The sequence below is a fragment of the Marmota monax genome, unplaced genomic scaffold (assembly GCF_021218885.2).
Source record: "Marmota monax isolate L192 unplaced genomic scaffold, Marmota_monax_Labrador192_F-V1.1 WCK01_AAM20220418_F8-fsc00111, whole genome shotgun sequence".
In the NCBI taxonomy this organism is placed as follows: domain Eukaryota; kingdom Metazoa; phylum Chordata; class Mammalia; order Rodentia; family Sciuridae; genus Marmota; species Marmota monax.
In genome coordinates, this window is record NW_026695067.1 from 5,147,339 (window position 1) to 5,163,827 (window position 16,489).

Consider the following 16,489-nt stretch of genomic DNA (forward strand, 5'->3'; position numbering starts at 1 on the left):
AGTGTTCTCTCTACACATATGCGTGCCCTACTCCTTATTTTCACATCAGAAAGACCTTTTCTGATCCTTTTGTTATCGTCTCTGGCATGTAGGGTATGTTCAACAGATGCTTGTCAAGTGAGTGAAACAAAGTTGGAGGCAACGTGTGTTAGCTCTTCTGCTTAGTATGTCCTTCAGCTTCCCCTTGATGGTGTTTTGGTTAAGATATGGCTTTGGAGCTTACTCCTTGGAGTAATAGTATTTGGCTGAAGAAATCTCTAAGGAAGGATAACCAGTAGGCCTGAGAAGTGATAAAGTGGCAGTGGGGAAAGTTTGGATTAGGACAAGATAGAGCTAGCCTAATCACTCCCTTTGGTAGTAAAGCATTTTTCCTAGAAAAACAAAATGAGGTTTCTTTTATAACACCCAGTCTAGGAAACATTTCACACACTAAGTGGTCCTGAACAAGCCTCAGTTTAGCAAGGATTGGTTGTAGAGACAGCTTGGGTTTTTGTCCATTTCATTCATGTCTAGTTGCCTCTAGAAGTTAAGTACAAGACTAGTTTGTGCCTAAGAAGCACAGTCTGTGAGTAGTAGAACTTTGGACTCTTAAGCCAAGAAAAGCAAGCTCATCAGAGGTAGTACCTGATGTCAGTCCATCATACAGTACAATTCTACAGGACTTTACAGCCTCAAAATGAATGTTTTTGACATCTTATTTATCTATTCAAGAACAGGGAGCAGCTAGGAAGGCTGAGGTGGGAGGATCGCCAGTTCAAAGCCAGCCTCAGCAACTTAGGGTCTTGCAAAGTTGCTTAGGGCCTTGCTATCTCAAAATAAAAAATAAAAGGGGAATGGCGCTGGTGATGTGGCTCAGTGGTTTAGTTCCCCTGGCTTCAACCCCTGATACAAAAAAAAATAGGAACAGGGAGGTAGTGTGGGGTAAGAATTATCTCTGTTTGATAATGGGAATAGAAACAAAGCATGGAATTTGTCAAGAGCCAGCAAAACTGGAATTTGAGTAAAGTCCTATTGATTTTCTTCCCTACTTTGGCCAACAGTAAAGTCTAGCCTACTTTGAATTTCACTGCTATCAGGTTCCTGTAACTGGTCCAGCATTAATGGAAAGTATTGTTAAAAGATTAAATTCAAAGAATTAGCCCCATCTCAGGCTACTTGGATCATTGAAACTGACCTAAGTTTTAGATTATAGGTACAGTTTATTTGTTCCTGTGTGATCTCTAAAAGTAGAAAAGCCCAACAGCCTCTAGGAACTCCAGAATTGGGTTCATCAAGATTGTTGCAAATGAGGTAATCAAGTCAGATTCCTTTTTTTTTTTTTTAAGGGGTGGGGGTACCAGTACCAGGGATTGAACTCAAGGGCACTTGACCACTGAAGCTACATCCCCAGCCCTATTTTGTATTTTATTTAGAGACCGAGTCTCACTGAGTTGCTTAGCACCTCACCATTACGGAGGCTGGCTTTGAACTCCCAATCCTCTTGCCTCAGCCTCCAGAGCCACTGGGATTACAGGCATGTGCCACCATGCCCAGCAAGGCAAGTCAGGTTCTTTAAAAAATTTTTTTTTTTTTTGTAATTGTAGATGGACAGAATGCCTTTATTTATTTATTTTTATGTTGTGCTAAGGATCGAACCCAGTGCTTCACATGTGCTAGGCAAGTGCTCTGCCCAGAGATACAGCCCCAGCCCTCTAGTCAGATTCTTAAGCTATTAACAAAAGCATTTGAGACACTGGTTGAATTTCCTGTTCATCCATTTCTTTCAGTCTTTCCTGGGAGAACCTAGGTCATTGATACTTACAGAGTACCTTATCCAAGCACTTGTTATTTTTGTGTACCTTGATTGCACATGTTTGACCTCAAGCCTCTTTGTTTCCCTTAGGGGAGTATGTGATATTTGACATGATCTATAGTTGTTATTAGTGCAAGTATTTGAAGGAAAACCCTGGGCTGGCGGTATCAGAGATGATAATGACTTTTGTTTGCATTTTCTTTAAAGAGGAGGAAATTTAGGGCCATTGGACTTGTATCTTTTTCCTGTAAGTTGGAGAATCACCTACTTGAGTAGAACTTCATATGTTAATAATCCTGGTACCTGCTCTGATGCTTTGGTGGGTGGGGGTGAGGAATGGAATTGGCTCCATTATCCTATCTGAAATGCTCTTTATCAAAGCTGAATAGGAAGGGTGCCTAAAGGCCAATTACATTAGAAGCAAGACTCTGAGCCAGTAGGTTAGGCCTTTGTAACCTATTTAGAGTAGGCTACTGTGGTAACTGTTTTTTTTTTTTTTTCTTAACACTTTTTCACAGCTGCTCCTGACATCACTGGCCATAAACGGAGTGAGAACAAGAATGAGGGGCAGGATGCCATAATGTACTGCAAGTCAGTTGGCTATCCCCACCCAGAGTGGATCTGGCGAAAGAAGGAGAATGGTGTGCTCTCAGTGAGTAGGAAGCAGCCCTGGCTCTTGGTGCCTGAGTCTCTGTGGTTGCTGGAGTTTCTACTAGGGACGTGCAGACATCTGGACCAGTTGCTTCAACACCTATACTCTTGGATGTGTACAAGGCTTGAATCATCCTTTCTAGGGTGATGAATGCTTTACATCTGAATCTGCAGGGCAATCTCTATCCAGCATGGACTATGTACATGATTTGTTAAAGCTGTCTATCTGATTGCCTTCAGGATAGGACACAGAAAGATCCAAGCCTGTTTTAAATATTTTACTATTCCAGTCCATTAGAGTATGTTTTGATTTTGGTAAGATTGAAGGCAGTTATAAGTATATTCCTAGAACTCAGAAATACTGATACAACCCAAGAAGGGCAAAGGGCAAGCTTAGGCACTGGTATTAGACAATGTTTGCTATACAAAAGGTCAAAGAGAACATCTTTTCCAACCTGTGGGATGATTTTTGATGGTGTTTGGACAGTGCCTTAAACCCTCCAACTTTTTGTTTGACCAGTTTTCCTTTTTAGTAAAGCAGGTACTATATATTCCCAGATGTGGGAATAGGGGAGTCCTTTGTGCTGCTCCTTCCCCATCTTCTTCCTGCTGTAGTTTCTCATCGGGTGTTTGAAGTAGCATTCATTATGTCATCAATCTATACCAGTAAGCCTGCACTCTGTGGAAGCTGGAAGAGTCTGGAGGACTAGCACATGAGAGGCTTATGCCCTGCTTTTGTCAGAAGCTTGTTGATTTTGTTGTTGATATTGAAGGGAAGCCATCAATGATGTACTCAAAATTCGTTGAGCAAAAATGGTACTAGATACTGCCATCTCACTTCCACCAGTGTCCTGGTAAGAGGGAGGAGAACTTTACCCTCCCTTGATCACTGGCTCACCTACTCTGACCTTTGTGTGTCCCCACTTTTTTCTGCAGGAGATTGGCAATGCCTCTGGTCGCTTCTTCATCATCAACAAGGAGAATTATACAGAGTTGAGTATTATGAACCTCCAGATCACAGAAGATCCCGGAGAGTATGAATGTAATGCTACTAACTCTATTGGCTCCGCCTCAGTGTTCACCATCCTCAGGGTACGAAGCCACCTGGCCCCACTGTGGCCTTTCTTGGGAATTCTGGCTGAAATCATCATCCTTGTAGTGATCATTGTTGTGTATGAGAAGAGGAAGAGGCCAGATGAGGTTCCTGACGGTAAGAGCATACCTACAGAACAGTAATGTTGGATTTGGTTCTTTGGGGGTGGTTTCTAAACACCCAAAGAAGACTATATGGATGTTGGGATTCCCAAACATTCCAAAAGGAAAAAGAAGGAAAAATTTTATTCCTAACTCCCTACCTCTTAGATTTTTGGTTTTTTGTAGGTGGAGTGGTACTAGGGATTGAACTCAGGGGTACTTGGCCAATGAGCCACATCCCCAGCCCTATTTTGTATTTGATTTAGAGACAGGGTCTCACTGAGTTGCTTAGCATCTCACCATTGCTGAGGCTGGCTTTGAACTCACGATCTTTCTGCCTCAGTCTCCCAAGCCACTGGGATTACAGGCATGTGCCACTGTGCCTGACTCAAGATTTTTTTATATTAGGCATCAGTAGCTATAATATGCTCTTTCCCTCTTTAGGTATCCTCCAAATCCTAGGGCCCTGAATGAACAGCTGTCAGTCTCCTTGTTGAGTTTTGTCTTCCTTCAATATAGATCATAAGGCAGCTGAGCTTGAAGAGAATCCAGGTTAAGCCTGGAAGCCACCCCAAGATGGTAGGCCACCTGTTCATTCAGGCAGATTTAAAGTATCTAACTGGTTGTCAGATGGTTGACTGGTATAAGTCCTGTAAGTAATAGTCCCAGTCCAAGTCAGACTATCTTAGGAAAGCCATTGGAACAAGCTGCCCTGTGGTTCCTTAATTGGTCTCTTTGGTAGATTTTCATTATTCTCTACCATATGGCTCTTCTGCCTGTGTTGCAAAGAGAAGAACAGTGGCGAGTGTCTGATGTATCCCTCCTCCCAGTTTAAGATAGCTAAGTGCTAATACTTGGACCTGGAGCCCATGTCCCAAGGCAGGCCCAGGGTCGCAGAGTAGAGTGACAGTAGCAGTAGAATCATGGTGAGTCATTAAGCACTGTAGAGGTAACAGCTGATGTCTTCTCTTATTGGACAAGCCTGGAATCAGGAAAGCTTTAGGATATTGTTGTATTTTTTTGGTCATAGATTTTCATTTTTTAACCCTTTGATTAAAACCAGGGGGAAACTATTTATGGAGACTCCTATCAGAACTTCAGATTCCTAATAGTTCCATACCCCCACCCTCCCACTCTTCCATCCTCTCATATCACTGGCAAAAAGAAAAATGCCTGACCAACCATTGCCAACACTTGCTTTGCTGCCAAGCTAGACCAGAAGTGTGTGTCACTAAGCTCAGTGCAAACTGACCTGGAGTGATGGTGGGATCACCAGTTCTGGGGATTATGTTTATGTACCCGTGGCACAATATCCTACCCCAGGGTTGACTGTCTCTGTGGCTGAGCAATAGGACTGCAGCCTTTGTATATCTGGCAAACACAGGTTTCTTGATCCCTTGAAAAGAGTGGAGGAGCTTCAAAGGCATGCCAATGACTTTTAGACTCTCTGAAAAGGACATGTTTGAGAGTACCAGCCACTTCCTTTTCTTCTCAGCAGCTCTAAATCTGTTGTCTGCACTAAGTAGAGTGAGTATTTGAATGAGTGCTGAGATTGATGAAGAGGTTTTTGTTGACACTATGATACCTGTAAGAAGACCTGGTAGATGGATGCCTCTTTGAATGTACTTTCAGCAGTGAATTGAATGGAGGAATGGGGTGGGTGTCGACTGGAAGCAGAGAGACCTTTGTAAATACATGGTCTAGTTTCTCTGAGATAGAGGATGGTCCCCCAGGAGTTTTACTTTCCTACGCTATGAAGTAAAACTACTTCATGGATTTTCATGTATCCCTAATGGTTTTTCCTTGAGATTTCTCCCTTTTCTGCTATATATTAGGATTCCCAACACAGAGTGCACCTATATTTAGACTTGAGAGTAAAGGGAGAGAAGAGTTGCCTGGTTTTCATGTGCTCTTTGGGAGCAGTTATGCCTCCTTCCTGACAAGGGCTTTTGCATCCCTCCCACAGTGCTACATATTGCTTTGCCAAATACTGCTTTTTCTCAGCCTGTCCTTTGCACAGGTTGAAGAGCACACAGGTAGGAAAGAATTGGCAGAGATGGGCTCTAAAAACTCATTTAAAATTTTTTAGACAAGGCTGGCTGCTTCTCCTATGAAAGAGTGGTACATTGGCTTAGCATGTCCCTGCCACCGGTTCTGATCTTCCTCATAAGTGCCCACTTTGTTGTTAAGGATGCTATCCCAGCTTAGGAGTTCATTGGTTAATCAAATGGGGAGACCAGTTTGTTATAGGAGACATCTATGGCCAGCCAGGCTTCTGAACAGCTTCCTGGAGGGAAAGTAACCTCTTAAACTAAATTGTTATAGACAGTGAAAGAATCCTACATAAAGAGAGATGACTGCAGGGTAAGTGCAAAGTTAAGCTTCTTTGCTCTTGTCTCTTAGGAATAATGTAATGCAAGCAGCTTTTAATACTTCTTTGTTGTTGACTTGGGGTGAAAAATCTGGGATTCTAGAATGATTACAGTGTTCCTTCTCTCCCTCCCTTCCTGACAGCCAGTTTGGTTCAGGCTCCATTCTCCATCTCAACATCCCTACTCTCACTCCAGCATTTTCATTCCAGTTTTCTCCTTTGTTTCTCGACCTCTTTCTCTCAAACTTCTCTGTTTCCACCTCCCTTCTTTTCTACCCTGAAAGTAATCATTAAAAAAAAAAAAAAATGTGATTGAGCTTTCTTATGCTCTTGCTTTTTCTTCTTTAGCCAGTTCATACTACCCAGACCAGAGGCTTATACCCTGCTTTTTGTCAGAAACTTGTTGATTTTTGTTGTTGATATTGAAGGGAAGGCATCAATGATGTGCTCAAAATTTGTTGAGCAAAAAATGATACTAGATACTGCCATCTCTCTTCCACCAGTGCCACATATACACTTTCTTCCCATTTGCTCCTTTCCAAATTTAAATGTAGATTATATGTATACACCCTTTGGGGGATGAAGAGATACATTTTATCTTATATGAACTTGGTTGTTCAAGGTGGTGAATTTTTATATATAACGATTGTGGCACTGTTTTGGCTTATTTATGCCACTTTGAAATTGGGAAGGATTTTTTGTTTTTAAGGCCTAATGTACCTTTTCTCTGTCAAATAGATTCTTTTTTCATAGAGAGGACATGGGGAATTGTCATTCTTTAAAGCGCCAGGTTCACATTCTTCATTTCAACCAACTAGGCCTGGTAGTGCTCATTATAGTGGAATATATGCCATTTTAAAATGGCTTGCAAGAGCAGTGACAAAACCTAGTTTATTTCAGATTCACTGAACTTTTTTATATGAACTCATAGTATTCCTGTAAGGGGCATTCTGTGAGTTCTTAGACTAAGTATAAAAGTAAAAATACATTTGAACTTAAACAGTTTGTGTTCCACTAGAAAAGCAAATACCGCTTTAGCTGAAAGTTGAGGTTCAGCTGCTTTAAAAGAAAAAAAAAAAAAAGACCCATGTCTTTTTATAAATGAAATCTACTATTTGTATGCTTTAGTATGTTGGAGGATCAGCACCCAGTAAGTTGTCTTGTAGGATTATCCATGTGTGTTTTTAGGAACATGTGAATCATGGAGCCAAATCAGAGCTTTGGTTTTTCACTTTGAGTATGTTCCTCCAAAATGTTAAACAGTCTAGCCATCCATTCATGTTACAGTTGGACACATGCTTGGAGCCCACCTGTGTTGGCTCTCTGCTAAAGTAAAGAGCAACTGATATGTGCTCTCAGGCTGCTGGGAAATGGGGCGATGAACCTGAGCAGTCACTGGGGCCTTCAGTTCTACTCTACACTTTAGTGGATTCACAGGCATTAAAATTAAATAATGGGAACTGAGTTAAGAAAAGTGCTGGCATCAAGAGTTTCTTTTTCACACTGGGATAATTTTCATAAGCAAGTCAAAATGACTCTTCCATTAAGTTACTGGTGGAGAAGATATTTGAGGTTTTATTTTATAAGAGTGTTTTGATATATCTGATATATCCATGCTCTTTTAGACACTTTAAAGAGGTCTTCCAATATTCCCAAGTCTACTAGTTGGTCAAAGCATTTGGTAGCATATGAAGCTTCATGGCACACTATGGAAGTTGAAAAAGAAATGTGACTTTTAAAAACAACATCCAGAACACATTCACTGTCTCTTGACTAGGGGTCATTTTATCAGTAAGAAGTTACCTTAAAGAAAAAATGCAATAGGACCAAACAAAGGAGGAACTTGGAAGTGATCATTAATATCTCAGTTAATGCTACTCTGCTGAAACCAGGCAAAATTTTAAGTGGATTTAGAAATATAAAACCTTTTCTTCAGTGATATGAATGCAATGATGAAGGAACTTTGACCAGAGTCAGCTCTTGGGTTGTTTTGACTCTGAAGCTATCATTTTTGGAGGTGATCCTGTATCAGGCAATCTGTTATTTACTACACATCACAGAGCACCCTTTCTAGATTATGAGGTGGGTGTTGGGAGAGGAGAGCTATGGTACCTTCAGTGGGGAAATTTTAAACATGCAGAAAACCAGTGTGTGCAGCAGCTCCACCAAGAACTTCATTCTCACCATGTGGATTCCAGAAGCATCTTTGTTTCCATTTTCCCCCCAGTCCTCTTCCTCTCATTTAGCCAGTGGCTGTAATTCCCAGGTGGAGAGAACAGTCATTGTTAGGCGGCTCTTTTGGCCTGAGGGTTTGGGGGTGTGTTGATGTTTGTCGGTTACTATGACTTCTTTTTTTTCCCCCCTCAATTGCATCAAACCCTTAAAACATGGTGGTAAGTGAGCGATATGCATGCTTTTGGAGTTTGTTTAAATCTCCGCTTCAGTCTATATGATGCACAGTTCATATGTTAACACTTTTCTTCAAGTTACTTCATTCACTTTCACAACTAATTTGGATTTCAGTTTGCTGTTTAATCCTCATTTACTTTGATTTTTGTACCTTTTTTCTGTAGTTCTGTTCTTTCCCTCTCTCCTGACTTCCCTTTTTAGGGGTCAAGTCATTATTTTGGTATCTATCTATCTACCTACCTACCTACTTATTGTATGACCTATAAAGGAGAGTGGTGCTGCACTTAGTAACTCAGTGCAGGAGAGGAGGGAGACAGGAGGCTCTTTGTTCTTTGTCAGTGTGAAAGTGAATCTGGGGAGAGTTTGAGAGGGCTCCTGGGATTTAGACCCCAGTGTGAATCATGGCTGCTCCACTCAGAGGCATGGCAGCTATGCCAGAGGCACTGTTGCTGAAATACCTACATGTAAGCCCTTTGCATGTTACCATCTTGTTAGGTTGGAAAGTGACATTTCTAATCTGGCACCAGAGAATACCCTCCCACCAAAAAAGAGAGAAAGAAAAAAAGCCTGCGTTCTGAGGTGCTTGGGTTGGTTGCCTATAGTGTCATGCTTTGAAAAGAAGAGTGGCTATTGTGATTCTCCCTGCCCTGCTTTTTTATTTTAAAGTTGGGACTAAATTGGTGATATATTCAATTTGGCTTCCTTGTATTAGAATTTTGTATTTTGGGATGCACATCTAGAGCACTAAAAATACTTTTAAGTTGCTCCTGTGTTGTCTTCAAATCCCTGAGGTGCTTAGCTCCTAGCATGTAGCTGAGCTGGCTTGGCTGGATGCTGAGCACAGTAGGCTGTCGTGAGGGAAGGGTTTAGTTTGGGCTTGTGTGTCTTAGTACTTGGTATGTCTTTGTATCTTTCCACTGCGCATACACAGCACACATAAATGTCTTGGGTGTCCTGGAGTCGTACGTTGTTTGCTGTACCTGTTTTGATAGTGTACCGTTGTTAGTAATGGACTCCTGTGGACACTGGTGTGTCGCTAGCCTATTGTTTTGGCTTATGAGTCATTGGTTTGTGGTTGGTTCTTTTTTTCTTTCTTTCTTTTTTTTTTTTTTTTAATCCTTTTTTTTGCTCCAGTCACTTGTGTGTGCTGGCGGTGGCTTTGCCTCTCCGTTGCCTGGAAGGAACAGGTGGAGAAATGTCTCCCTCTGACAGACATTACTCCCAACATGTGCTCCTGCAGATGCCTACACTGAGATTGTAACCTCCATAATTGCTTCATGTGCACCAAGCCCCCTTGTGGAATCCTGCTGAGAGTTTTTCTAGAACCCTTCAGCAAAATCAAACTGTTCTGAATCATTTAGGAAAAACAAACTAAGAGCACTTACTTGTTTCCCTCCCCTTTGTGGATTTAAAAAAAAAAAAAGTGTGTATCTCTTCTTGAAAGGGATCAAGTTGCCCTTAGTTGAAACATGAAAGAAAACCTAATGAGAACCATAAAGTATCAATTTGAAAAGGCTTCTGAGCACATATAAGCCTTTTGATTTAAAAAAGATATCTCATGGGTGTTCTGGTTTTGGCCAGGGCACAAGAGTGAGCCAGTCTTTCTATCTGAAGTCTTCTCTAGAGGGATGTCACTATTTAGCTCTCCCTGAAGTGTCTCAACATCCTCTGGTATGCATATGCTAATTGTTGGCATAGTCCAGCATGGCTGACTCAGCATTAGCTTGAACTATGATGGCTTCCTCTTCTCAATCTCCAGACTTAAAGACTCTCCTAAAGATTCCAAAAACAGAAAAACTGTGCCATTTGGGGAAGTAAGGATGTGTGGCTAAACATATAGGATTTACACATCCATTTACATTGCAGGATTGAGCCAAAACTGCATGCATTCACCACAAGAAAACAAACAGCAGGATTTTACAACTGAAATGTTGGTTTGTCTTCTCATCTATTTAAGAGTGAACCACTGGAACTTGGGGACAAGATGAGTATAATGATATTTCAGCCTGTCTGTCCACTACAGTTGCAGTTTTTCATGACAAGCATTCAAAGTGTTAACTAAAACCATTGAAACAACATACCTGCCATTAAAACTTGAATCTAGAAATAATAACTCCATGAGTGTTTTGCACCTCCAGATGGAATGGCCTTTAATAAATGCTATGAATAGCCATGTCTGCTACTTGCAGTAAGCTATCCTATTAATCTTTATGCAGAATCTAACAATTTTCTTCTTTCTCTTATTTTTCGTGGATTTATTAAAAATTGAACACCCATATAGATGATGAACCAGCTGGGCCAATGTAAGTACTTTATTGGACACTGACTTTTAATGGTTTCTGATTGAATTATCTTGTGTTTACAGTTTTGTCAAATGGAGTAGCTAAATTCTTAGGGGAAGACAGTGAGTAGAAATATCGTTGCAACATAGACTTCTTAACCAGACAAAGACTGAGACCATTTTGATTCCCAGGACAGGTTGCAATCTTGTTTTTAGCCATGCAAGTGTATTACTGTGCAAAAAGTTGTTAAAATTTTGCACGTTACACATGCTTAACTAGACCACTATATGTGAGGCCTAAAGTTTTAAGTTAATTTCAGTCTGGATTATAAGATAGTATGGATCAACTGGTTAGCTCCATTAACAATTACTGCTATCCAAGAGAGATGGAGCTGCAAGTGTAGGAGCAGTCCAAGTCTGGCAATCTATCCTCGAGTTAGGGACTAAGATGCAAGTATTTAGTTAAATGACTGACAGTACAGAACAGCCAGTTGATGGTTGTCTTTTATCAATTGAAAAATAACAGGGGTGTTCAGTGGAGTAAATGTTACTCACTTTTATAGTTCTGAAATGTAGTTTAGAAATCAAAGGGCAAGCTGCCTGTATGTTGTCTGCCTTAGGAGTCAAAGAATCTATTAATTGAAGTATGTAGGAACTTTTTATAAGGTATATTGTTACAAACTAATATTGTGCAGTAAAGTTTCTTCTTATACCAGGGATGGCAGTAAGTGAAAGAGTCCCTGTATTTCCATGTGTTTCAAACATTGTTACTAGTTTAACTCACAATGCAATTTTTCCTCCAAAGGAAAACCAACTCTACCAACAATCACAAAGATAAAAACTTGCGCCAGAGAAACACAAATTAAGTACTGCTTATAATGTAAGTATGGCCTTCTAGAAATTTAAAAAATTATATTCAGTTGCATTTTACCTCTGTTGACCTTGTTACAAATTCAATAGTTGGTGTTATGTGGTAAGACCTTTTAAGTTCATTTCAGAGCAGTTGGTTCTGCTGAAACAAGTTCTCTGCTCAATTTAGTGGCAGAAAGGAACATTTTTCAGCTTTTACATAAATTCCATTTCAGAATACATACGATGTTTCAAAATAAATACTTTGCACTACTTGGTTTATATCTTTTAAAAAAGAGAAAAAGAGTAAATTGTCACTTTAGGCAAATTGTTCCTAGAGGCCTGTTAGTGCTGCTTTACTTCTGAGGGCAAGGACAGGGACAGTGGCCAAGAAGCAACAGGGCTGGATACCATTCTCTTAGGCACATGGAGATCAGAATTTCACACCACATCCCTGAGCATGCTGTTTGAATCAAAGTTTATTTTATGTGGTGCTTGGTATAGTCCTGAAGGACAGTGCATATTCCCTTTAATTTCCAAATACATTTTTTCCCCCCCACAGATCTTTAGGTTCCTGAAACTGGTGGCATCATGACCTGCTAAATTTTCTGCTTGGACCTCTTTGGTCTCCCTTTTCAAAGTGAGCAACACCACAATGACCGTCTAAAGCATGCCTTATTTAGCCTCTCCTATAAGGGTGACCTAGCCAGGTACATTTTAAACAGTGCTTCAGTGTAGAAGGTGTAAACTATTTTGGGCTTGATGTGCTGTGAATGTTGCTTTCTTTCCTTTGTTAAAATATTTAAATAGAAGTGAAAAGGTCCTCTGAGGACCAGATCGTGCATGCGCCATTTTTTACTTAAAGCAGCTGTTAAATTGGCAAAGCTCTAAAATGCACTGCTGCCATCTAGTGATACATTTTTGTAAAGTACTCAAAACCTACAGATATATACAATATATAAATATATATATATATATATTTATATTTTTTGGGGTGGGAGAAATCCAAAATAAAATAAATGCTTGTTTCATGTTTAAAATGCTGATATTCATTCCTTATTGTATGTTGTCAGATGAGGAAATGTGCAGTTATGGTACATAAAGATAGATAATTTATAAATTCTGAAGTCTGTAATTTTAAGGGCTTAACCTACAACTTTAATAATATGATGGAATAGTCCACTGAAGGGATATAATGAATTGCAGTATATATGTATGATTGCTTTTAAGTGACTATTTTTTTCTTCTGTTAAATCATGTAAATTCTTAAATCCTTTTGCACTGATGTATTGAACTATTCTTGTATATTCGATCAAGGCAAATTTTATAATTTACCTTTTGTTTTCAATGACCTTGAGATGTTATAGCATGGTGAAACTATGCAACTCTAGTTATACTTTTTGGTTTGACACTATTTTTTCACATTGATTAATGGTTGATGGTAGATTTTATAACCTGACCAGGTTCTCATGCAGTACGTAACTATAGATGCATGTACTTGTGTTTTGTGTAATTGTTGAAGTGCAATGATGTATTAAAAAGTGGATTCACCTGTTTTTAACAATAAAACATTGACAAAAGGTGTTTGGAATAATACTCTTTACTATCTTTAACTTTTTAGGAGAAAGCATTTTTCAATACTTTAGAAGTTCCTTAGGTTTATGCATTTACATAGAACATTAATTTCTTAACCCCGTCAGCTTTTTAAGTTCCTTTTCTACCTCATCCACAAATGCTGGGAAGTTTTGATCCATGAGGCACAAGCGTAGAAAGGGGCCCAACTCTTCCACACCCCAGGCAGACTGTTCATAAACAAAGGGCAGCTCCTCCGATGCCAGGATAGACTGCAGGGATACCAGAAGAATAGTTTATTATAGGAGAAAAAGTAAAACCCTGAATAAGAAAACACACATACCAAAGATTAGTTGTTAGCTTTACAAAGAGATAGTTCTACTGTTAAATTCACCATTTTGTATTTATATTTTCCTGAATACATAGCAAATAAGATTGTATCCTTAAGGAAAGTATTTCAGACATGTTCAAATGATCTGTAAAGTTGAGATCTTGCTAATAAATACTGTGTTGATATTGTGTGGACTGACAAGAAACCTATCAATGGATATAGTTGTATAGCTTAGTTCATCTTCCCATCACATAGGTGGCCAAATGGGTGGGAGTAGTTCATCATGTGGAAGCTAGGTTCTGAAGGGAAGAAAGAGAGGGTACAAACTGAATGCCCAAAGGACACAATTAGCTCACACATGTCATTTTTCAGCTATATAAGGGATCTGATAAATAGTCAAAACAAAATACAGAACATTTCACATCCCCCAACATTCCCTCATTTTTGTCAAACCCTTAATATAGGTAACCACTGATCACCATACCTTATAGTTCTGCCTTTTCCAAAATGGCATATACTCTAAATGAAATCATAGTACAAATGGTACCTGCCTTACTCTGGGTCAGCTTACAAATTTTGTACTTCATGATGATAAATAATGTAATACACGTTAATTGTACTTCACGTTTTGATCTCTACCCAGGCAGTGGTAAGCAGTGAGCTGCAGCTCCCCATCACTCATAGGATCACAAGGGGAAACCACCAACATTCTATAGTGTACAGTAATGTGTTCTGTAGATCAGGTATACTAAATGCATTTTTGACATAGGATATTTTCAATTTACAATGGTTTTCTCAGGATATAACCCCATTGTTAAGTTGAGGAGCATCTGAATGAATCTGTCTTCTTTCACTTAGCATTATGCATTTGAGACTATGTTAAGTATATGCAGAGTTTATTTCTTTTTATTGCCAAGTATCTATTGTTTGGATGTACCAGTTTGCTTATGCACTCTCTGATTGAAGACTGGGTTGTTTTTCTTTTTGCAATTATGAATAAAGCTGCTATAAATGTTCATATACAGGTTTTGGTGTGAACATAGGTTTTCATTTCACTTGGGTAAACACCTAGGAGTAGGACTGCTGGTCATATGGTAAGTATTTATTTAACTTTGTAAGAAACTGCCAGACTGTTTTCACAGTGGCTATATCATTTTACATTCCATCAGTAGTGTTCCTGTTCAGTTGCTCCTCATCCATCCAGCACTTGGTGTTGTAAGTTTTTAATTTTAGCTGTTTTAGTAAGTATACAGTGATATCTATTGTGATTTTAATTTGCATTCCCCTAATAACAAATAATATTGAGCATTTTTTCATGTGATTATATTACATTTGTATGTTTTCTCTGGTAATTTGTAGTGTTTTAAAACCAGTTGAGTAGCCAAGCACATTGGCACAGGCCTGTAATCCCAGCCACTCTGGAGGCTGAGGCAAGAGGATTAGAAATTCAAGGCCAGCCTCAACAATTTAGGCCCTAAGCAACTATGTGAGACCCTGTCTCAAAAAGGGGGGGGGCATGCTGGGGATGTGGCTCAGTAGTTAAGTGCTCAGTTAAGTGCTGGGCTCAATTCCTGTACCCTGCCCTACTCCCTTCCCCCCCAAAAGGAAAACCAGTTGAGTAAATTGCCAGTGTTATTAGGAGAGTTTAAATAAAATCTGACTGTGCTTGACAATTGGAAGATCTGGCAATTCTGAACCCCTGTGGTGATAATGGTGGGCTCCAGCTCTGTTGGGAGCTGCTCTTTGATTTAGTTATTGTATTGATTCTTCACATTAATCCTCTGAGGTATGTGGTTTAATTCCTTTTATATGGATGGCATGATTTAGTGCATAGTGTAAAATTGATATTTCCCTAGGAGCTATAATAGAAATTTACTTTGCTAAATTCATATCAGCTTTTCATTCTACCTAAATTTATATAGAAAAAATGAAAACAACTTGGAGCCCTATTCACTATTGAGAGCCACTTTTAACATGCCAGTGTATATCCTTCCAAAAGTAGTGCATGTGTTTATTACAGAAATGTGGTCATGATGCTGTTTTGTAGTTGTTTTGGGTTTGTTTGCTTTCCTCGTTTCCCTTGTAGTACAAGGGATTGAGCTCTGGAGTGCCCTACTACTGAGCTACATCCCCAGCCTTCTTTTTCTTTTCATTTTTGGTACTGGTGATTGAACCCAAAGGTGCTTTACGACTGAGGAACATTTTTAGCTCCTTTTATTATGAGTGTCACTAAACTGCTGAGGCTGGCCTCAAAATTGCAGTACTCCCACCTTAAGTTTCCTCCATCACTGGGATTACAGGCATGTGCCACTGCTCCCAGCTCCCAGCCCTTTTTTGAGACAAGGTTTCACCTTGCTTTGCTCATGCCTATCTCCTGAGTTGCTGGGATTATACATCAGACTTACAGCCACTTAAAAAAAAAAAAAATGCTTTGTAGTATCTTTCCCTGTCAGTGAGAGGGGCAACATCACTATTATTAATTACATTTTAATCTCACCACTTCAGCTACTCAGTATCCTATTAAATGAACATTATGTTGTTCCCAATTTGTTAAAAACAACATAATTTCTATTATAGCTCCTAGAGAAATGTCAATTGTACACTATGCACTAAATCATGCCATCCATATAAAAGGAATTAAACCACATACCTCAGAGGATTAATGTGAAGAATCAATACAATAACTAAATCAAAGAGCCAAAAGTTAGCAGCTCCCAACAGAGCTGGAGCCAATGAACTACCATGTATATATTTTTGTGTAGCTGAAATGGAATTATAGGTAATGAAATGTTAAATTGGATATATTTTGCTAAATTGCCTTCTAAAAAGTTTTATCAGTTTACATAGGATCACTTGTCCAAAAGGTTAGAGCAAATTCATAACGGAGTCTCAAGCCCAGCCTCATGCTGTTTCTCATTTGTATATAGTTCTTCTATACTATATAAATAAACTAGGCTACTGATACCTCCCTTGTGAGGACATTACACCCTGCCTCTCTCCTTGACTTTTTGCAGTTCGAGTATTGCTGGAAACTGTGAT

General features: G+C 39.4%; 2 protein-coding genes across 2 annotated transcripts in view; one reads left to right on the top strand and one right to left on the bottom strand.

The window, feature by feature from the left end:
* The window catches only part of Nptn (neuroplastin), a 67,075-nt gene extending 53,944 nt beyond the window's left edge, over positions 1-13,131 (top strand). The window contains exons 5-9 of the mRNA XM_046427913.2: positions 2,311-2,444; positions 3,380-3,653; positions 10,699-10,720; positions 11,504-11,578; positions 12,110-13,131. Coding sequence (XP_046283869.2) covers positions 2,311-2,444; positions 3,380-3,653; positions 10,699-10,720; positions 11,504-11,564 — 491 coding nt within the window. The 3' untranslated portion in view covers positions 11,565-11,578; positions 12,110-13,131. The remainder of the gene's footprint in view (positions 1-2,310; positions 2,445-3,379; positions 3,654-10,698; positions 10,721-11,503; positions 11,579-12,109) is intronic.
* Positions 13,132-13,156: 25 nt separating this feature from the next.
* The window catches only part of Rec114 (REC114 meiotic recombination protein), a 112,588-nt gene continuing 109,255 nt past the window's right edge, over positions 13,157-16,489 (bottom strand). The window contains exon 6 of the mRNA XM_046427914.2: positions 13,157-13,391. Coding sequence (XP_046283870.1) covers positions 13,227-13,391 — 165 coding nt within the window. The 3' untranslated portion in view covers positions 13,157-13,226. The remainder of the gene's footprint in view (positions 13,392-16,489) is intronic.